Source organism: Hypomesus transpacificus, chromosome 9 (assembly GCF_021917145.1).
Source record: "Hypomesus transpacificus isolate Combined female chromosome 9, fHypTra1, whole genome shotgun sequence".
NCBI lineage: Eukaryota > Metazoa > Chordata > Actinopteri > Osmeriformes > Osmeridae > Hypomesus > Hypomesus transpacificus.
In genome coordinates, this window is record NC_061068.1 from 8,016,004 (window position 1) to 8,036,567 (window position 20,564).

The window sequence follows — 20,564 nt, forward strand, 5'->3', positions numbered from 1 at the left end:
ATCATAGTTTACATGACACAGCGATTGTGTGACAGTGAGAAAGGTTACCTTGGAGATGAGGATGGATAACAAAACACATTTCAAGTTTAAAAACTTTATTTTTCTTTCTTAAACTAACACACTCCTTAAAAGAGAAGAATGGAAAGATACAAAGAAGACTTATTTAAAGAAGATATTAACTATATAACTCAAATGTGTTGGCTATGGGGGACATTTCCAACTAACTGAACTGAATATGAATGGAGAGTAATTTTATGGTTGACAAAGCAATTTGTGGCCTGGTTCAATATAGTCAAAAGGTGACTGTGCCTGAGGGACATAGAGAGGGGACCAAGTTCTCTGACCATGTAAAGGTAGAGTGGGTTTGAAAATGCCATCTGGACATCAACAAAGAATGAAAGAACAGTACTCTTTTCATACAGCTGAAAGGCCTTACAGCGTTTCACTTCAACAAGTGTTGACATATGTTGACATTAATTGCTCTGTAACATTACAATACATACATGTGCTCTGCATAGATAAATAGAAACTACAACCACTCTAGTGCAATAACTTCCCCACTAAAACCAAAAAGAAATTTAATTACATAGCCTAAGGTTTGAGTGGTAGACGTTTTTATGCTAGTTGAAGAATTAAGTAGGGGAGGTCTCCAAATGTAATTGAGAAGTGAGAGGCTTGGTCCTGGTTGGTCAACCATGCAACTACAATCAGTTAACCTTGACCTTTTCCACATTTGGACATCAATGTGAAACAATGATCCAGAACTGTAAAAATGACTACTGTCCCAACCACCACCATAACATGCAATGTCACTGGATTCCATTTCCTCCTTAATAATCCATTGTGTTGGGATCACACAAGATGCTGGAGCTCTGTTGTAACTTGTGGGTAGATGACCACAGATAAAGCAAATCTATACATGTTTCAGGAAGTGATGTCACCAGAGATTAGTAATAAAAATGACTTTATCTGACAAAGGCCACTGCTAGTGTTTAAAAAAATGAATTTCTCTGGGGCCTTTGTCCCTGCTCTCTTGCGAATAACATTCCTTATCTTCCGCAATAATTAAACCCACAAGAGAACACTTTATGATGGACACATAAACCTTTTTAAATGGAATTAAAGATGCTATCAGACTCACTGTAATAAAGAAATACCATGGGGAGTTGCAATTGTAGGATCCCTCTTTCTGAAAGTCTCCATTGAGTTAAAAGGACACAATCCATTTGACTTGTTTCTCCCAGTAACATTCATGTCTTTGCAACCGCAATCACACAATGAGCAGTAAGGTGTTTAGTATACATTAGAAGTTCAGCTTTTAATGACACGTTTGAACATAGCACTTTTATGTGATATAATACAAAAACGTAAATGTTCCGGAGTGAATGTGAACAGCTTATAGAATTAATTGCGTAAGGTATAAACTATTGTAAAGGATACTGGTGTCAGCGTAATGGGGATTGTGCTGGTCCGGTCTTTGGAAGGTCTTGAATTTGACAGCATGTTTCTGTGACATTATCTGAAACTGTCTCTATTGTAACACAAAGACCTCATCCATGTTTAACCAAAAAAGTTTGGTTTTCAGAATGAGATACATTTTCTGATCAATTTCTTGTTGAACAAAAACTCATGTGAGACCTGATGTAGATCTCTCTGGGAGCCTTTCCAGCAGGTGTCTTATTCTTTCCCAAGTGTTTAAGTAATTTGCTCTGTCAGCCATCTAAGGTCCTCACATTTCCCCAACATTAACTGAAAGATTAAAAACTAATTTCAGCTATAATTCCACAGTTAAGCACCTTTACCTCTCCCATGTTAGATCTTCATAATCCTCCTTCTGACGTATGCCTCTTCTTGCCCAAAACCATTCCTCCTTCTGCACAAAAGGCTTTAATTAAGGAAAGAAGTATTAAGTCTACGAATAAGATATCCTAATTGAGGTCTTGTCATTTGTTTAATAGATCACCATTATCTTAGGTTAAGGTCTTATTAATGTAGTTTTTAAGTGCTTCTACATTTGCAATATTCTGAGTAGAGTAGCAATTTGATATTGACATATTTTGATGTGAAAAATGGGCATGGCATTATCCTAACTTCTGTCCTGTAAAGTTATGGTTAATATGTTGTACTTCTGTGCTTAGTGACTCTTGACTCTGATTTAATTGTCTGCATTTTTCATTTTGTTTTTTGTGAACATTGCACAGAGTTGCAATCAGAGTTGCTTCACTCTCCAACTGAAAGGAGAGACCATGGTCTCTGAAAACTGCTGCTGCTGGCTGCAAGCACAAAGCCCCAGAAGGCCAAGCTATCAATATCTTCGACTTTCTTCACCATTTGATATGTTGTTTATAGTAGGACTCGAACATAGTTAAATCTTGCCCTTGTATCTCTGCACTCCCAGAGAAACGTAAGACTCTTCAGACTGTGTGAAGTGTATCTTATGTGACAGTGACCTTGAAAATGCTCTGGATCTTGTTTCTCACACCTCAGGCAAAGGCTGGGGTGGGAGACAGGGTGGAAGGGTATAAGGAGATACTGTAGTAAATGTTGAAATATTTATTTTATACATAGAGTATATCTATATACCTACTGTATGTATCTGACAAACATATACATGTAATTGCCTTATAAAAATAGACAAGAGGAAAAGCTAATCAGAGATAAAGAGGATAAATTAAATTCCTTCTCATCCTGTCTGTTGCAATGCAGGGTTTTAAGTGATTAAAAACACCTCTGTCTTCTCTTTGATTGACTGTCAGCTAATTTCACCTTGCTGCTATCTGTGTAATGCCATTACAAACGCACTGCCGAAGCCCCTTGTGATGTGCAAAATATATGATTTTGAAGTTTTGCATTTGCATGTAGTGTAGCTGGAGATGTGTGCTCTTACAGTTGTGTCCTGCAAAGGCAATTGTTCTTATCTATTTTTTGCAATCGGCTGTATACTACGGAAGCCCAGAGGGCCAAGCAGACATGTATTTTTTGGAGTGAGAAAGCAAGTGAGATAATGAACTCTTCACCCCAACCTTTAATGTAATTCTAACACTAACCCTAAACCACCTACAACCACCTACAACCACCTAAAACCACTTAGAAAAACAACTTACATTTACATTTAGCAGACGCTCTTATCCAGAGCGACTTACAGTAAGTACAGGGACATTCCCCCCGAGGCAACATATTGAAGTGCCTTGCCCAAGGACACAATGTCATTTGGCACGGCGGGGAATCTATCCGGCAACCTTCGGATTACTAGTCCGACTCCCTCACCGCTCAGCCATTTGACACCACAACTTGAAGTTGTGATTACCATGAAAATGTCCCCACAAGTTAAAATTGTCCCCATCATGTGTTGGCGATGAAACACACCCTCTATACAATTCTCTAAACCCTCTCAGCTTCAGATCCCTTTAGTCCAAATTAACAAGATGTGGGCTTATGTGTTTCAGGCTATTAAATGTGTGTCGGTATAAAAACCATGAAATACGACTTCCGATTCTTTGACGTCCAGTAGAGTACCTAAATGGTTCCCGCCCTCTACAACTCTTTTTCCAGTGTTTTGAATTCCCTTGCTATTACAAAAAATGATTGGCAGTGACTGTATGTTTGCTTTTGGTCAATTGAATGGTACAGCCCACTCATCTCCTGGGTTTTCATCTAACCAAGAGTCATTATGATGATGAACATAATCATCCTACTCACTTCTTTTAATATCCGTAGATAGGCACATGAAGCTTTGAAATGTGTTGCTGCTTGCTATGATAATGACTTTACATTATGTTCGGTACATTAATGGAGACATTTCAATATACACCTAACTTCTGCTCTCTTGCACCTCCATGCAGTCTGCAGTTTGACTCTTAATGTAAGCCAACAACATAAAAAGGATCTTTGTTTGTTCAATATTTTTGAAATACAGTGTGCCAATCTTATGGTCTGAATTTTGCAGTAAATGGCAGCAGAGTGGGTTATAAATATGCGGGAAGATGAACTGTGTGTGTGGTGGGGAGATAAGGACAGATTTTACACCTTTGACTGCCAGTCTGCCACTCGTCCCTAAGCCATGCCCTAAATGACATGGAAATTGACTTCTGCAGTCTACTAATAAACCAGACACAGTTTGGGGCGTGAGGGTGAGGGTAGGAGAGAGAAATGCAAGTCTATTTTTCTTCACGTCAGACCAGGTTTATGCATTGTGGATAGATAGTCCCCTCATGTTTATGTAGTAGTACATTAGTTTCCATAGAGGGAGATCAGAAAGCGCTATATCTGTTCCCTCTCCAGGGCATTTCTGGGGCAAGACCAGAAGGTACTCTGGCTCTCTGATGTTTGTGACTCAGTCACACCACCAACAAGAGCTTTTATAGACGAAATATTTCCAACATTCTGCAAGCTCAATTCACCATTTGGGTGTTGTTGTTTTGGTGGTCTGCCATGCCTGCCATGTGGCAGTCCTCCGAATAACAAATGCACTCACCTGGTGTGCAGGGGTGGATCACTGTTTAATATGAGAACAATGTCTGTTGTTTCAGTGACCGACTGGCTCCTGTAATAGACCAGTGGAGCCCTCGTGGAGCACAGGGCCTGCATGTTAAACCATAGCAGCTGAGGTCAGCCTGTTTAAATGAAATATTGAGTATGCTTATAACCTTACCTGTGAGAGGCTGATGTCAGTTCAGGTTCAATGTGGTCATAAGCTAGCGCAGTTCCATCTCTGCCTCTGACATCATCTATTGGGTAATTGGCATACTGGAAGTCAGTTGTGGTATAAATATTGAGGTGAGGGTGGAGGGTCAACAAACCTGGAATTAGCCTTGAGCTTGAAGTAGATGTTGCTTTATTTTAAAAAGTGAACAGAGGGTATATTATGGAGCCATAACAAGGAGCCATGACACATCAGAGGGAAGGCATGCACACTCCATATGAAGAACTCGCACTATTCCAAACATTGTGTCACCATCTTTGTCTTCACGATGCTGTGCTGTAAAGGTGATAGGCCCATTTTCATTTGATACATTTCTAACAGAGAAATGGAATGACACCAGAAGTCCTAACAACCTCTAACGAACACTTCTTATTAAATGAGTCATTTGTCATTGAGTGTCAGAAATGTCACTCTCTCCATTGCAAGCTTTAATCCATCACCAAAAATGCGGAGCTAGCATTTTCAACTCTGCACATAAACAAAACACTTGCCAACAGAGGTGTGGAAAAATATCCCTCATCCCTGATAATGATATGGCCATTTAGAAAGAGTGGAAGCAGACATGCAGCTCTAGCCATGAGTGAATGAATGTTTTTTAAGCGCTGTTGAACTCCGGAGAGCCATTCACTGGCAGGACAAGCTGTCTGCTGAGAAGACTAATGTCTGTGCATAATACTGGGGAACATTAGCCGGGTTGGTTCCAAGGTATAACCTACTCTTTATTTAATGTACTCCTCACAGATGGATTGATTCTGGTGGGGTGCAGAGCGACACAATTAATATTGTGAAAAAATAATAACCAGTGATCCATCCCTCCTGTCGAGTCTTGGCTCTACAGTTGCCTTTCTGAGGGCACAGAAATGACATCTGTAATAAATGACTAAGTCCACTGATGGCCCATTTAGGAAAAAGAGGTATGTTTTGTAAAAAGTTTGAAAAATATCAACTAGGACTTTGTTTGCCATGCTTCAACACAACGTTAGAAAAATGTGTTTGCTGTCAGGGACAGTACAATCTATTTGCAGTTTCATCACGTATTATAAATCAGTCTGATTAGAGAAACATCCATCTACCATAGAGATTACATGACCCCAACATGTGTGGTGCTTGGTACGTCAGTGTTCCTTGTCCAGGTGAAACGGTGTCAGATGGCAGCTGTCAGTGCAGCCTGTAATTGGTGCACATAGCACCATTGGGCTTGCCTGTTAGGTCTGTTAGATACTGTCCATCTCAAAAGAGTTGAGATCTTTTGTCTATATTTGACCTAGAGCACAGTTACCTACGTAGGGACTTTACTGAGTTTGAATGCCTTGTCACAAATACACCTGGGACTTCCTGGTGATACCCAGAAGAGACACATTTGTTCATGCAGTGCTTGATCATTAATGCAATTGCAGGTGTGTGTGTAAGAGTATGTGTGTGTGTGTGTGTGTGTGTGTGTGTGTGTGTGTGTGTGTGTGTGTGTGTGTGTGTGTGAGAGAGAGAGAGAGAGAGAGAGAGAGAGAGAGAGAGAGAGAGAGAGAGAGAGAGAGAGAAAGAGAGAGACAGGCCTGTTAGATTCACCTATAACAGTTTGGTTTAAATGAGTTACAGTAAAACTCTCTTAAACTTCAATGCATGTATTCTCTGCCTCCCAATTCATAATGGAACGGAAAACTATAAACTCAGTCACACTCCCCAACTCCAGAGCAATTCCTGAGGTGAAGCCCCCTCCCATCCATTTCCTTTAATCAGTTCACTCAGACAGACTCTCATGTTCACAACAACACTAGTGGCAGAGAGAGGGTTCCTCCTTAATTCAGAAGAATTGTGGTAAATTAATGTTCACCACAGTAACTGCTCATAGTGAAGAATAAGATCACCCTTGGCAACTAGACACTGACACAGGGCATTAAAACTATTCTTCAGACAGAGAGAATGATGGATGACTTGATATAGTCTATTCAATATAATACAATGAGATTGTGTTGCTGTGACTTACAGAAGACCTTCCTAAACTGTATGTAACGTACCTCAGTCTGGTCATTCTGGAAATCAAAGGGCTTTCGTTTTCTATCTTCCTTGAGAACGCTTTCCATTATTTATCTGATGATAGTCTGGAGCTCTGGAAAGATGTTGGGAGTATCCAGACTCTTTAGCCCTAAAGGAGATTAATTATTCTCTTCCCCCAATCAAATGAGGAACTAAACTGTTTCTCAGAGTTCAGTCAGATAAAGACACACTGAAAATGACTCATAACACAATGTTCCCTCAAATTATAATAAAACATCCACATACAACTTTAAAAGGGATATAAATTGATGAAGTGTTCCAAAGTTTGCCAGAGTACGCACAATTGTATTTATTCGCCTAAAACATGTCGTTAATCTAATCTAGCTGTCAGAAACTCGACAAATAAATCTTAGAAAGGCAGATTAATACTTAAGGTCTTAAAGTCACTCAAAATGTTTAAATTACTTCTGAGAATAGGAAATACAGTAAAAAAAATTGTGATGAATTATTCATTGATTCTTAATAAGACAATACACAGTAGACTTCATTCTTGAACTTAGAACCATGCTAAATCAGATGATTAACTGTAATGTTAATGTTGCTGAGAACTCAAAGCATCTTAAGCTGTAGCAATGCAAGGTGATCAAGTCTCTTTGGACTGGATTCTGGAGGGCAAAGAGATTGACCTGCCAGGCTGGATCTCTGAACGAAGGATGGACGTTTTGACGCAAGGCACCAAGGGAACAGAGAACACTCAAATGTTTGGAGTTGACATCTCGGCCACCGGTCTGCAGCCCACCAAAGCACAACGTGGAGCATGCCCAATCTGTGGTCGTCTCAGTACCACAGTCAGCGTCACCAGCTCCTGCTGCAGAGGAGGGCCAGCCCACGGGCCTCTCAGCACCATAGAACGGCTCCCACAGAACCCTAGTCGAACACAGCCCATGCACTTGTGTATCCCCATCAAGACCTAACAAGCTGCATAGTGGAGCCCTTTTGGATAACATGTGACTGATGACTGGAAGCCTGAGACTTTGAGGACACAGAGTTAGCTCAAAGTGCCTTTGTTTACCTTGGTTTTTCCTTTCTTAATAAACAGCCCTCAGGGTCACTGTGAGTCCCCAATTCACCCATGTTATTGTTCTGCCATATTGCTGTTGTGGAAGATGAATGGGTAAAACCCACTTCTTGGAAGAATGTCCAGAATATGTGTGCTTCTACAAATGTGCTTGGGGAACATGAACAGACTGGTGGTGGTCTGGTGTGTCAGAACAGCCCTGTGTTTCGTCTCATCTGCTGTTCCCAGGAGGGAGTACAGGGTGTCGGACTCAATGGGTCAGGGTTGGCTGTTGCTAAGCACCTGTAAAGGAGGTCAAAATGTGACCTTATTAAGGACTGTACACACACACGAACCACTTTCATCAGGGAGAATAACCAAGGCTAGGTGTGGTCCTAGCCTGAGGGGGAAGACAGCATGTGTTAATTATCTGGACCAACACTGTGAGGCCTCTTCTGACCCTATGCCCTGGTATACAGGCAGCCTGGCTCTGCACCACCCTGCCTGCCAGCATGGTCTTTAAGGAAATCCCAGATTGGAGGTTCTCTCCCTTCCAAGCAATAGATGAACCAGGCTCTCAGTCTTACTTGCTGCTGAGGGATGGATTATTCAGAGGCGCCAGAATGCCAGGCATCCATGCTAAAAACGTTCTCGCAGCTGCATTCTCAGAATGGTGCAGAGTGGACTCACTGAACACACTGTACAGCCAGCGTCTTCAGCAGGGGTTCTAATCACCTTCCTTCACTCGACTTCTACTCATCTTCATCCTCTCACAAAACAGTTCTCTTCATACACCTCTTCATACACCGTACACAGATTTGGTTTGTCGTTTTTTAAGGAAACTCTACCCATTTTACAACATGTTCATGTTCTCTAAATGTTCCGTCTTGTATCTTTTGCAAAGGCTAAAGGCTTTCTCACTCCATCTGTGCTGTGAGAATTTGTCCTCTCATCTGTGCCTCTCGTGATCAATTATAAAATGTAAATAGGTTAAGTTGTCGACAATATTGCCCCATATCCTAATAATAAATATTGTTGAAGGTTCAGTGCTTGGTGACAAATAGAAGAATTCTTTTTTTAAAGGAGCTCCTCATGAGAGCTAAACATTGATTTTCAAAGGCAAGGGATGCATATCAGCATTTTAAAATCAGTTGACCAGGCCAGGCCTGGTCCTTCTCTTACCTTTCATCTCAAGAGCCTGTCCCAGAAAGAAATGAGAGAAGGCTACTCAATATTCAAATGCTTGAAGGCAGATAAGTTCATGCTTTTATTCAGACTTGATATGAATATGGATAACCCTGCTCTTAGCAACCCTACAGCACAATAGTGTGGAGCAACAAAATGGACAATCATTGCGTTGGGGAGATGAAGGGCCTTGTCATTAGCCTAGCCCTTTGTTTCCATTATTCCATCCAGATCATTTGTTTTGACAAATACAAACTGAGCAGTAGGCTGTCATTAGTTAAGGGTTTGTATGCCACATGGCAAAGTCCCCCGCTTCATTAAAAGGTAGAAGTTGGTCCATTCATTCTGGGTCGGTACTTTTAAATCACCTCTTAACCAGAGGCACCTTGTGTTGAACTCACAGCCTTGGGTCTATAGGAACATAATTATGTTATCCGGACCATTTTTTAACTGTGAGACACTGTATTATTCAAGAGGGGAAGAATGGTGTGATGTAACAGCTACAGACAGTTTTTATAATGATGTTAAAGAAAACTCCTGCCATGTTCGGGCTCCAAAAAATACACTCTGCCCTTTTCAAACTCATCGAGAATTCTTAAACTGAGCATTCATTTCTGCAGAGTTATGATGAAAAAGTTCAGTTTGACCTTGTGATGTTAATAGGGCCTCATGCCCTACTCGCAGAATGATTTTGAAAGGAAAGTATAATCCAGAGTATTTATATCAATATGTATAGTATGGATTTTTCTTTTTGAAATATTTTGAAGGCCAAATAATTACAGAGTTGATAGCATGAAGAACCAATGGCTGACAGCACTTTAAATTTAATTCTGAGGCTACATGTCGGCATCGATATCCTGAAAATCAGGCTACTCAAGACGCTGATCAATAGCCTGGCCTGGACCTATTCACTGGCTTCTACTTTCCTACTCCTCACAGAGAGATACATTACCCCACTGGGAAGTTGGAGAGAATATCACACTCTCTCTGTCTCCCTTTTCTTTCTCTGGAAAATGTTCATGTCCACAAAGCTTTCTCTGACAGTGAATCACTCCACTTGCTCTCCTCCGGCTGAGCTGTACAGTATTTACACTGACAAGGGAGGCAGCTCTGGTCCCTAATGGCCCAGCTGGATTCATGTTCATTGCCTGCCTCCATCCTCTGTGTCAGACTGTGAACCATTCCCTCTCAAACACTGATAATCAATTGACTGAGCTGTGTGTGCTCCTGTGTTTGTTTTATGCAATGTATGAGAAAGGGCAGACGGTTGATTCCAGCATTTCCGAGAGTTCAAATAACCGGATACGGACGCACAGAGCAAGTGAGTTGAAATGGAAGTGAATCAACCTTGTTGTTGAGAGGCAGTGGACTTGTCATTACTCATCTGAGCTCTGAAAACAAAGTGGATTCCGATATATTTCTTTGAATGCGCACTCTGTTAATCGGCCCCAACCATAATGAATGGACGCACTCAGCAAAAAATATTACCAAACAGATGTTTACTCAACCTAAGTCAATAATCGCAGAAACCTTCAATTATGGCGCACCCTATAGGGAACGAAGATGGAGCGATAATCCAGGCCAATTGACAGCAGATTGAATTGATTACCTTATTATAGGGAGTCTGGGTTATTATCGCCATAACTCACTGCCCATTACCAATTCTCTGTTCCGCAGACAGAGAGGGTAAACACCATCAAGACCTAGTTACATGACAACCACTGATTCATCAGGTCAATTTGATTATGTCTGCTGTAAAGGAAAAGGCATTCAGAGATGGGAGTGGGTATACATTTCACAATATGAAAATGATTTCCACATTCACCTTGGGGTGGTCCACACTGCAGCGTGGGAATCTGATTGCACCTCATCAATCAATGCTTAACTAGCAGTGATTACACTGCATCCTACTCTAGTTTGTATGGATGGACCACCTTCACCCAACTGTGGATGTGGGAATGGATAGCATGAGTTTCATTGCTCTTATTGACCAATTGCTACACACAGCTTTGTATAAAAAGTGTTCAGGTTCATCTTAAAAAATACAGCTCCAAGGTCTAAGAAGTGTTTGTAAGATACCAGCATGACAATAAAGTATGGCAGCACAGTAGAATGCAGTGAAGCAGTACTGTAACAGAGCAGAGAGTTTTGGACATATTGAGGGTCTTCTTTCTTCAACAAGTCTTTGTTTCTGCTCGGTCCGCTGAATCACATGAATTGAAATGTTCACCCCAGCGCTCTGGTTGCATCATGGGGCTCACATCTCAACTATTTTCCTGTCAAGTGTTTGTGGATGCATCCCTCCGACAGCTCTTGCCTGGCTCAGCAATACCAGCCATCTCCCCCCAGTCACACTGCAGAGGTCAGGGATCGTATGTGTGAGAGGCGGTGTGAGTGTGGGGGGGTGGGGTGGGGGGGGGGGGGGGGGGTGACGTCTTCCATCTGAGCTTGTGGTGCTGTCAGGGTTGTGGTGTTACAGGACTCTGACAGGGTGTCCCCTGTCTCACCTTCCTGTAAAGCAGCCATGACCTCAGCCCCCACTCAGAGATCCAGCACGTGACACGTGTGGGAGTTTTTGCTTCGACGATTTACTGCATGCTTGTGTATGTGCATGTGTGTTTCAGTTGCAAACATGTTTGGTCTTCCTCTTGCGTGTGCTGCAAATATCCGGTATTAATATTAATGCGTGTGTGCGTTATGCAGCTGAAAGTGATTTAAGAGCTTGGATTCGTGGAAGCCTCAAACAGGATACAGGACATGCCAAGTTTCCTCACCTTTCCAACTAGGCTGCCTCTCCAGTTAAGTTCAGGCATACTGAACACGCTGTCAGCATATTCATCTAGACAGAGGGAAAGGCTGGGCTGTTTGATGTTTGACTGACATGCAACTTAGGTCAGCTTTCAGCCTTCATCCACTGTTGTATTGTATGGTAATGGCACAAAATAAATCATGTTTTTCGATGTGTGTAAAACATTGGACTGCATGGCTGTGTTTTAAACCCTCTGGGGTGGCTCATGCCCATCCCCCCCTCCCCCCCCTCCCCCTCCCCCTCACGCACACAAACACATTCACACACAAACCTTCCCCTCTCAACTCCATCCCTCACCTTCACTCCCACCCCCTGCCTGTCCCATCTCCTGGTGCTGGTTGACAGGCAGCAGACCCGTACTGACAGGCGGCCAGGCGGTGTCACGGGCTCACCACAGTGCAACTCCTGTCTCTGCTCATTTCCTCCAGACTGCTCCCTGACCTGAACCCCTGCCTCCACCGTCCAAATCCATCGCTGCTGCTACCCCAATATATGTCAGACATCCTGCCTGCATTTTTTTTATTGAAGGAGACATTTCTCTCTTTACGTGTAGGTTGGTGGTAGTGCTGGGTGTGGAGAAATGCAGGAGACAAATAAGATTACATTTTCAGCACAAAATGACGTGGATTGATCAAATTGTTGACTTTTGTTTTCTGTCTTTGAATAGCGTTCTGAGCTATACCAATTATGTATTTTTCAGCATTGACACAGGTGTAGGAGTAGACAGAAGGTGGTGTTTCAGATTGTGTTTATACTAGGACTAGGGCTACTGTCCTTTACTATTGCAGCATGACTGCTGTGGCAGGTGCCAGTCTGTATGGTGCATGTCCTGTATAGGAAATGGTTTGTATTATCTAAGAGGGCAAGCCTACGACACTCCTATTGTGCTCTGCCTCAGTGCACTTCCATTCAACGCCTCCCGTTCACAGGGAAACATTACTCTGCCTTCCTTTGTTTCTGCTCTGGAATGAAACACCTCCCTCAGCCTTCTTGTAATTGCTTTGCATGTAAATGGAGATTGGTTGGGAGATCTGCGATTGCTGTGAGAATGTAAGAGGTTGGAAAAGTGCTATCCTTTTAACACATGCACCCACATTCACACATATCCCCCAAATGTGAGCACACACACACACACACACACTAACACATGCATGTCATGGCACATGCACTCTAGTCAATAGTGATTAGACAGTTGTCATGGATGTCTTTCTAATGAGGCCTGGGATGACAGAGGATATCCAGACATTATGATGCATGGCACTGGAGAAGCAGGCTAAAGGCTTTGTCTCTCGGGACATAACCCTCAACTCCTTTGAGTCCAACCGAGACAGTTAAATGACCCTCAATCAGACTAAATGTGATGTTTGATCTCTCACACCCCTTCTGGGGAATGGCCATGAATATGTGATGCTTTCCATTGAGAACATGTGATTACAGTGAAGGTTCCTTGATGCTGTACAAATATGAGGTGTTAGGACGGCTGTTCACGCAGCAAGAAATAGAACACATTCTCTCTCAGCTCAACTGTCTGTTGTCGAGAAGAAAACTACTGAGATGTGCCGGGACGAAAAGTGTATGAATGTTTCGTAAACGTTGAAGTACAGCTGTTATTTCTAAGCCAAATCATCTTCGTAAAGGATATCTTACTGTCCCCCTATTATCTCCACTAATGCACTGCTTTCACCAAAGCACCATTTGTTGAGTTGGATTTCTCTGCCATTTTTAATTGCTCCTCTGCATCAGGGCTCCTGGGAGGGATCATGCCCCCACTAATGGAACCAGTCATCAGCGCCAAGGAAGGCAATTAGTTGCGTTAGCCAATCCCCTCGTCTCTGAGGTGACCTGGGTACAAGGGTGGTAGTCAGAGGCAGGCAGGATATGAGTTGATCTCAATTACCCATGCCAAGGAGGGCACGCCCGCCTTGGCTTTAAAGCTGACTTACTCCCAAACATCATTGGCAGAGAAGGTGGTCTTTTCAAAAACAAGGTAAATTGTTTTGACTAAGTGGTGCATTAAACACATCAGTGTAAATCTTTTAATGTTTTTTCCGTGTATTTAATGTGTTTCCACAGGCACTCACACACACACATCTGTCCAACACACATGCAGAGACACGCGAATAGGCCCCCTCGGAAAATCCAAAGTGATGCTTTCATGTACTCTAGCATATTGTACTTAAAAGTTATCTCTGTTAGACTGTTGGCAAAACATTTGTGGTCTTTAAACTATTTTCAACTTGACCTTGTATAAAATAAAAATGAATAAAATAAACAAAGAAAATGCACTGTCCTCTTTCTTCTTCCGTGGCCTGCTAATGTAATCTATTTCCCCCCTTCCTTTCTTCCTAGCTGGGAGGATATTTAACCTTGGACAGGCACAGGGAGCAGATGGTGCGGCCTTATGTGTGTCCAGCACAGTCCAGAGCTAATGAAGTGATGTCTCCATAAACAGCAGACAGCGGGTCAGGCCAGAGCAGCCTTGAAAGGGACAAGCCCTGGCTGCAGCGGGCAGCCCTCAGGAGGGACAGGTAATGAATGCTCCCCTCTCACTGTTCCCATGCTGCTCCACCTGCACAGCTAAACACAGCACAGAACAGAACAGCACAGCTTTCAAACATGCCTCACACCGGCACTCCATATTTTACAGGGAGCAACTTGTGCATACTTGAAAGCAGAGATGCACACTGCTTACATACGCTCACACACACACACACCGACACACTCACACATACATATACACACACACACACAAATATCAACATCGACTGGACATGACAGTTACCATATGGTGAGCTGGCAATCTCTGCATCCTATTTCCTCTTTGGTTGGAGACTGCAGTTGGGTGACTGTTGGTATATTCTACACAAATCTGTGGCTAACTAATAACGCAAGGACATGGGATATTGAACATATCCCATCCACACGATTTCTTGTGCAATTCACAGCGACACCAAGAGAATCTTCAGTGTTGATCCTACTTGAACTTTCAGCCGGAGTCCATCTGCCCTGTGAATGTCTCCCAGCTTAGATTTAAATCTGTTTTTCATAAAACACTTGTCACAGAATTAGAGCAATGATACCATTACAGCTCTTCACATGGACCCTCCAACATGTGAAGTAAACCCTCCTGTCTCATCTGCCTGCCACCAGAGAGAAACTGTTTTTTACTGCTACATTAACCAACACCATATTTGGAAACAGGAGGGATTCTATCAGTAAACCCCAGAGAGGACTAAGTGTGAGAGAAGTTTTCTTTGCATATTTGATGTGCAAATACTTCTATACTGAATCTGATATGCTTTGAATTTGATCATCCAAATCCCAAACAATATTCTGTCCATTTGTCTTGAAGCTACTGCAAAATGAGCACCTTCCATCAAACGTTAAACCGATAACAGTGAAATGATTCCGTCCTATTTAAGGGATATTGTTTACTCTCCGTCGTTTACTCTATATGATTTGCATCTTCTCGGATAAATGAGTCACATCAATATCTATTTCTTTCTATTTCTTCCTCCATTGTAGTCCATCTTTTTGCATAGAAACATACTGTGTTTTCATGTTTTATTCTCCCACCATTGTGGGGAGTATATCATGGTATACCCTTTATGTCATGCAATGTGCAATGGGAAAAAGAAAGTGTCCTACACAGTTATTCATAGCCTTAAGATCTTAATGACAGAGGTGTATGTTTTCCCAGAATTGTTACACAGCCACTGTGCTTCCTGTTTGTGTTTGGGATGTTGAGACTTGATGCTGTGCTATTTTTCCCTCATACACACAAGGACCGCAGTGTAATTACTGTAGACAATTAACTGCCTTGTTCACTTTCTAATTAAAATCACCAGCTAGAGTCTCTTTCTGTTTTCTCTCAACTTTTATTTGTCTGTAGTTGAATCATTCATTACCTTCTCCGTAACATTTTCATTAATTCAACCTCTATACCATGTTCCACAACCTCGCCTACCCAATATCTCATATGACACAATCTCTTTCTCTGCCTGCTGCCCTTTATTTCTCTGTTTCTCCCAGCTGCTCTCTCTCTCTTTCTATCCTTCCTTCCTTCCCTTTCCACTTTGCTGTGCCAGCACTTTGGTCATGAAATAGCTGAAGGGGCCCCCCCAGATGAGAGCAGTCAATATTTCATATCTATACCTGGAAGGAGACACAGAGGGCAGTGCTAATTCAAATAGGCCAAGATGTATGACACCCAGCCACAGATAGAGTTTTAACAGTCTAGCCAATGAGACATGCTGCCTGAGAACAAGGAGATGATGGCTGCTCTCGGGACACGAAGCCATCAATTTCCAGATTACCACGTTGAACACTGCATCAAGGAAGGCAACAGCGGCCCTTTGGATAATAATATGACTATAATCCACAAATGTCTAACCATCAAACAAAATCTACGTTAGCATGAATCCTATTGTCTGAATCCCATCTTTGAAGGCATTATGCCCATCACACTGCTTTCGCTCAACGTTTGTTGCTTGTGAAAAGCATCGATTTTTCTCTCCAAGGTTTCAGGTGTGAGAACACCAGTTTGCTTTCAGAAGTCTGTTGTGGTGAAAGATGATGGCTCAGGATTCAAAGGGTGTTTCTAGTCTGGCTGCCAAGTCTGCATGCGGCCTGGACTCACGACCTGTGATTTAGAGGAGGTACATTAGGGACTGAGATTATTGTTCATTCTTTTTATTGAATTCCATAGCCAGGAGAATAGCTCTGTATTCAGTTAATTTGTTACTGTTTCTTGCTAAATGAGACTACATTTGTTTTCATGACCCAATAAACAAGTCTGTCAAAATAAAGGATTAGTAAAAAGACCTAGCCTAAACAATGGACACCCTATTCAGGGATACTGGTATGTGTCCATGATAGATTTTAAGAAAGTGTAAGGCCCCCTTTACTCCTCAATTTTCAAAGCAGGATTTGGGTGGCAGGACTATTATTCTGTACATGCTATGTGCTTTATTCCCTCTCTAAAATTAGACCATCAAAAATCAATACAGGCCACATTGCTACACTGCTGACAAACTCCAGGAGATGTTAGTCCGCTGCTGACATATTTGATGAAATAATGAAGAGTACAATGCTACACCTGGAGCTTCCTGAACTAGTACTGCAGGGTGACCAGTGCTGAGCCGCTGGTGTGGGTCTGCCTGTGTGTGCTGTTTGATCTCAGTAGAAACCTGCTCCTGGCTCCTCTGCCTGCTCTCTCCACTTGGGCACGGTGGCATTTCATTCCGGTTGCCTGCGTTTGTTTGTTTAATGCCACGCTTGGCTTTCACACAGACATAATTAAATCAAGCTTAATCCACTATTTATGCATTCTGCCTCTGAATTATTCACATGACAGTTTTGTGCGTTATTGCATTTTTTGTAAGACAGAACTTGTGCCATTGCTGTTATTGAACAGAACCCCCCTCAAGACTGCATCTTTTATTAATTAATCCTCCCCATATCCAAGTATACTATGCAGTCATGTAAATGCTGTGTTTGCATTTTCATTTAAAAAAGTAAGCTGTATTATTCCTGAATCAGTTTCCCATTCAGAATAGCATGTGCAATGCCTCAAGTCCAAAGAGTGCTTTCAAATGCATACTTTGTTGGACACAACAACTAACACACGTACGGTACTTACAGTCCGTGGTCACACTTGGCTAAGGCTGCATTCAACAGCCCATTCAAAAGGCAAAAATAAACTTGAAAATAAATGTTTATTCATGACTCAAAAAATGTGCAGTTGGACATATACTGTGTGTTCTCTCTCATATCTCCACACCTCTATAAAACAAATGTCAAGTTGTGCGAAGATTACCTCAGAGAGTGTAAATTGTATGTTTAATAAGTTGAGGCAGTGGCAGTGCTTGCCTTTTCCTTCATGCGCCAAAGAAACCCCACCAAGTGGAAACAGACAGAAAGGTTAATTAAGCGGAGTAGATTCTAATGTTATGGTTCAAATGAAAATCAAACGACATCATACATCACTGTCAGTCCCTCATAGGGCTATCAAGCAATTATTGTATATTGAAACTGTAGTCAAAAGGCTGGGGAGAATGATGCTCTTTCTCCCCTGAATGGAGAACATCCTGCTGACTTGCAATGTTACTTATGGCTGATAGCCATGGTTATCCACACTTAAAAGTTGACCTACTACCAAATCCTTTTCTTCTTGCTGTTTGAGATTTCAAAGATTGCTTTGGGCACAGTGTAAAATATTGTGTAAAAGCATTGTGTTGCTCTACTGTATAGTGTAGTATTAAACATAGTAGAACACTGGACATTATCACTTACAGTATATTACCTATACTTACCATATCACTTAATCAGCACCAGAGTAAACAATAAATGAGAAATTATTTCATTATAATTGTCAATATTTCTTCTCAAGCATGAACATGTTTTTTGAGAATGTCTGTCAATGATAAATCCCCTACTACTGTATCAATATTTACTGAATGATGTTTATAGTGGTTATCTGTTTGGTTTTATGTATTGCTGACATCTGAGTAAGCTACATAGGGGAGGTTAGCACCTTAAGCTTTCATATCGACAATCAATACAGAAACCCACTTTTCAAAACTACATAAAGAGCCAGTACATTTTTGTACCATATGCTGTGGCTACAGACAAAATAGATAAGTGGGAGCCTATGTACTGTATGTGGTAAATATTTAGTTTGTGTAACGTGAAGATTTTAAAGACTACCTTCATTGAAGTGTTTGAGTCTACTTCTACCTTTGAACAAGCCTCAGGCATTTGAATGATTGCTGCTTTATCATGTATTGTGCACTCTCAGAAGATGGCCATAACAACAGCCTGGTGTCCAACTTACTGCAATAAAATTGAGAGAAAAATAGTTCTGCAAAAAAAACTACTTGGCAATCAAACGGTTTGAAAGAGAAAAAACATTTTCACTCTAAGGTATGGTGCCCATAACTTATTTCCCTTTTTAAAAAGTGAACTGGGACCCATTTGGTGAGATTTGTTTAATAATTCAACATGGCCTTCAACCAATTCACTTCAAGTGTCCAGATGGTATTTTTATTAGGCAAATGCTCAATGCTCGAGTGGAATAATTTACTTGCGTTCCGAAACAGACAGAGTACCTCGCAGCAACAGAATCTATTGAGCAGTGATTCAGTCTGGCTGTGCTTTGGGTTGTAATTCAGCAAAACAATAATTTCATGAATATCATTGTATTTGTTCTGCAGAGGAAGACTAGTATTTCAGTTTTGTTCTGTTCAATAGGCCTGTGCTCTGGAACATTCCTTTTGCGAATGGAACAGCAGCAGACCGAGAAGTCCCTGATGTGTACATAGGCTAAACAAGATGGGCCCTTAACCATCTTTCCAAAGTCACTTTAAAACCTTTATGACTTAAGAGATAAAAACTACTTTTGGCATCATTATTTGTTATAACCAGACATGTGCTCCTGCTTTCATTTTGTTGTTGTTATTGCTGTACGTATATCTGAAAACACCTTTTAGATCAGTCTGTCTACAGTTTTAGAGTTGAACATTGCAGTATTATATTGTCTCCTGCACCTTACCTGTTGATGGAAGTTGATGGAACTCTCTCCCTCTCAGGTCCTGCTAATTGTACACAGTCTATCTCCATAAAGGATGTGGAACCCAGTAAGGAACTGTATAAAGCTAGGATGTGACTTTACAGGCCAGTGTTATTATTCAGGTACTGATTATCTTTCATCAGAATGGGCATCCTGCCAGGCCTGAAGGACAGTAGGAAGATTGAAGCACACTGCTGCCCCTGCGGACAGTTTTATTCTCACATTGGAATAGAATAACATGGACCAAAACATGTGGCTTTTATTTAAAAAGCTGGGCATCAATCAAGACTTCCTGTTGTGGAGTTTGAACAGTCATTCAAGACCATCATATCCGGCTAAATCTAATGAACATAGCTATCATAAGATAAATGAATGACATAGGACCATTGATTCATTGCTAGAGAACATGCTGTAAGGTGTCTATTGGACTGTATGTTTAGTGTATGAATGAACAAATGGAATGGCTAAGATAGAAGCTATGTAACAGAAAGCTGTGCTGTAAAATGATGGCTGCTCTTGTACTGTCATTTCCTGATTGATGGGATTCAATTCTTATTGCCAGTGAGACATTGCTTACTAGTAATAAATGTTCTTGTGCAAATGTAACATTTTGAGTCCTACTTAGAACTACTATACCTATATTACATCTACAAAAGTTAAATACTGTTTAATCCATTAATCCAAAACTGCAGCAGTAATTACATTTTTTGTCGTCTACGTCAGATCAGTGGTACAAGAAACGTAACCGAGGTAAGACTCGTTAAGAAAAACAATGCTAAACACCTTCTAAAATGGAAATAGAACTCCAACGTCTTCTGTCTGACATGTTATTCTTCCATGCTTTTGAAGCATGATCTTAACCGAAGTTGATGGAGAGCTACACGAGCTTGGGAGAGAGCTATAGTGACTACATACGCATTCTCCTCCGTGCAGTAGGAGGAGTTGTAATGACGCTGACACCCCATAAGCACCGGCTTCTTAGTACAGAGTACAGCACCCCCAGTTCAGCGGCACTTCTGCGCTAGACAAGTGGGGACGGTGTAGATTCGCTGCGCTTAATCTGCTTGTAGAAAAAGAGGGCTCCTGGAATAACTATTTGGCGTGGAAGGCGAGTTGGTTCAGTCTCCGTCCCTTATCCTGACGGGTTGCAAAAATGAATGTTGGCTGCGTTGTTATATTGGCTTTTGCCTTACTTATGGGCACATCTTTGGTAAGATCAGTTATTAATTTTGTTAATTGAAAACTGGTA

General features: G+C 41.6%; 1 protein-coding gene across 1 annotated transcript in view; it reads left to right on the top strand.

Annotated features, from left to right (window-relative positions):
* The first annotated feature begins 20,358 nt into the window (after nt 1-20,358).
* cdh4 (cadherin 4, type 1, R-cadherin (retinal)) overlaps nt 20,359-20,564 on the top strand; it is a 116,949-nt gene continuing 116,743 nt past the window's right edge. The window contains exon 1 of the mRNA XM_047025488.1: nt 20,359-20,525. Within this exon, the coding sequence (XP_046881444.1) occupies nt 20,469-20,525 (57 nt within the window). The 5' untranslated portion in view covers nt 20,359-20,468. The remainder of the gene's footprint in view (nt 20,526-20,564) is intronic.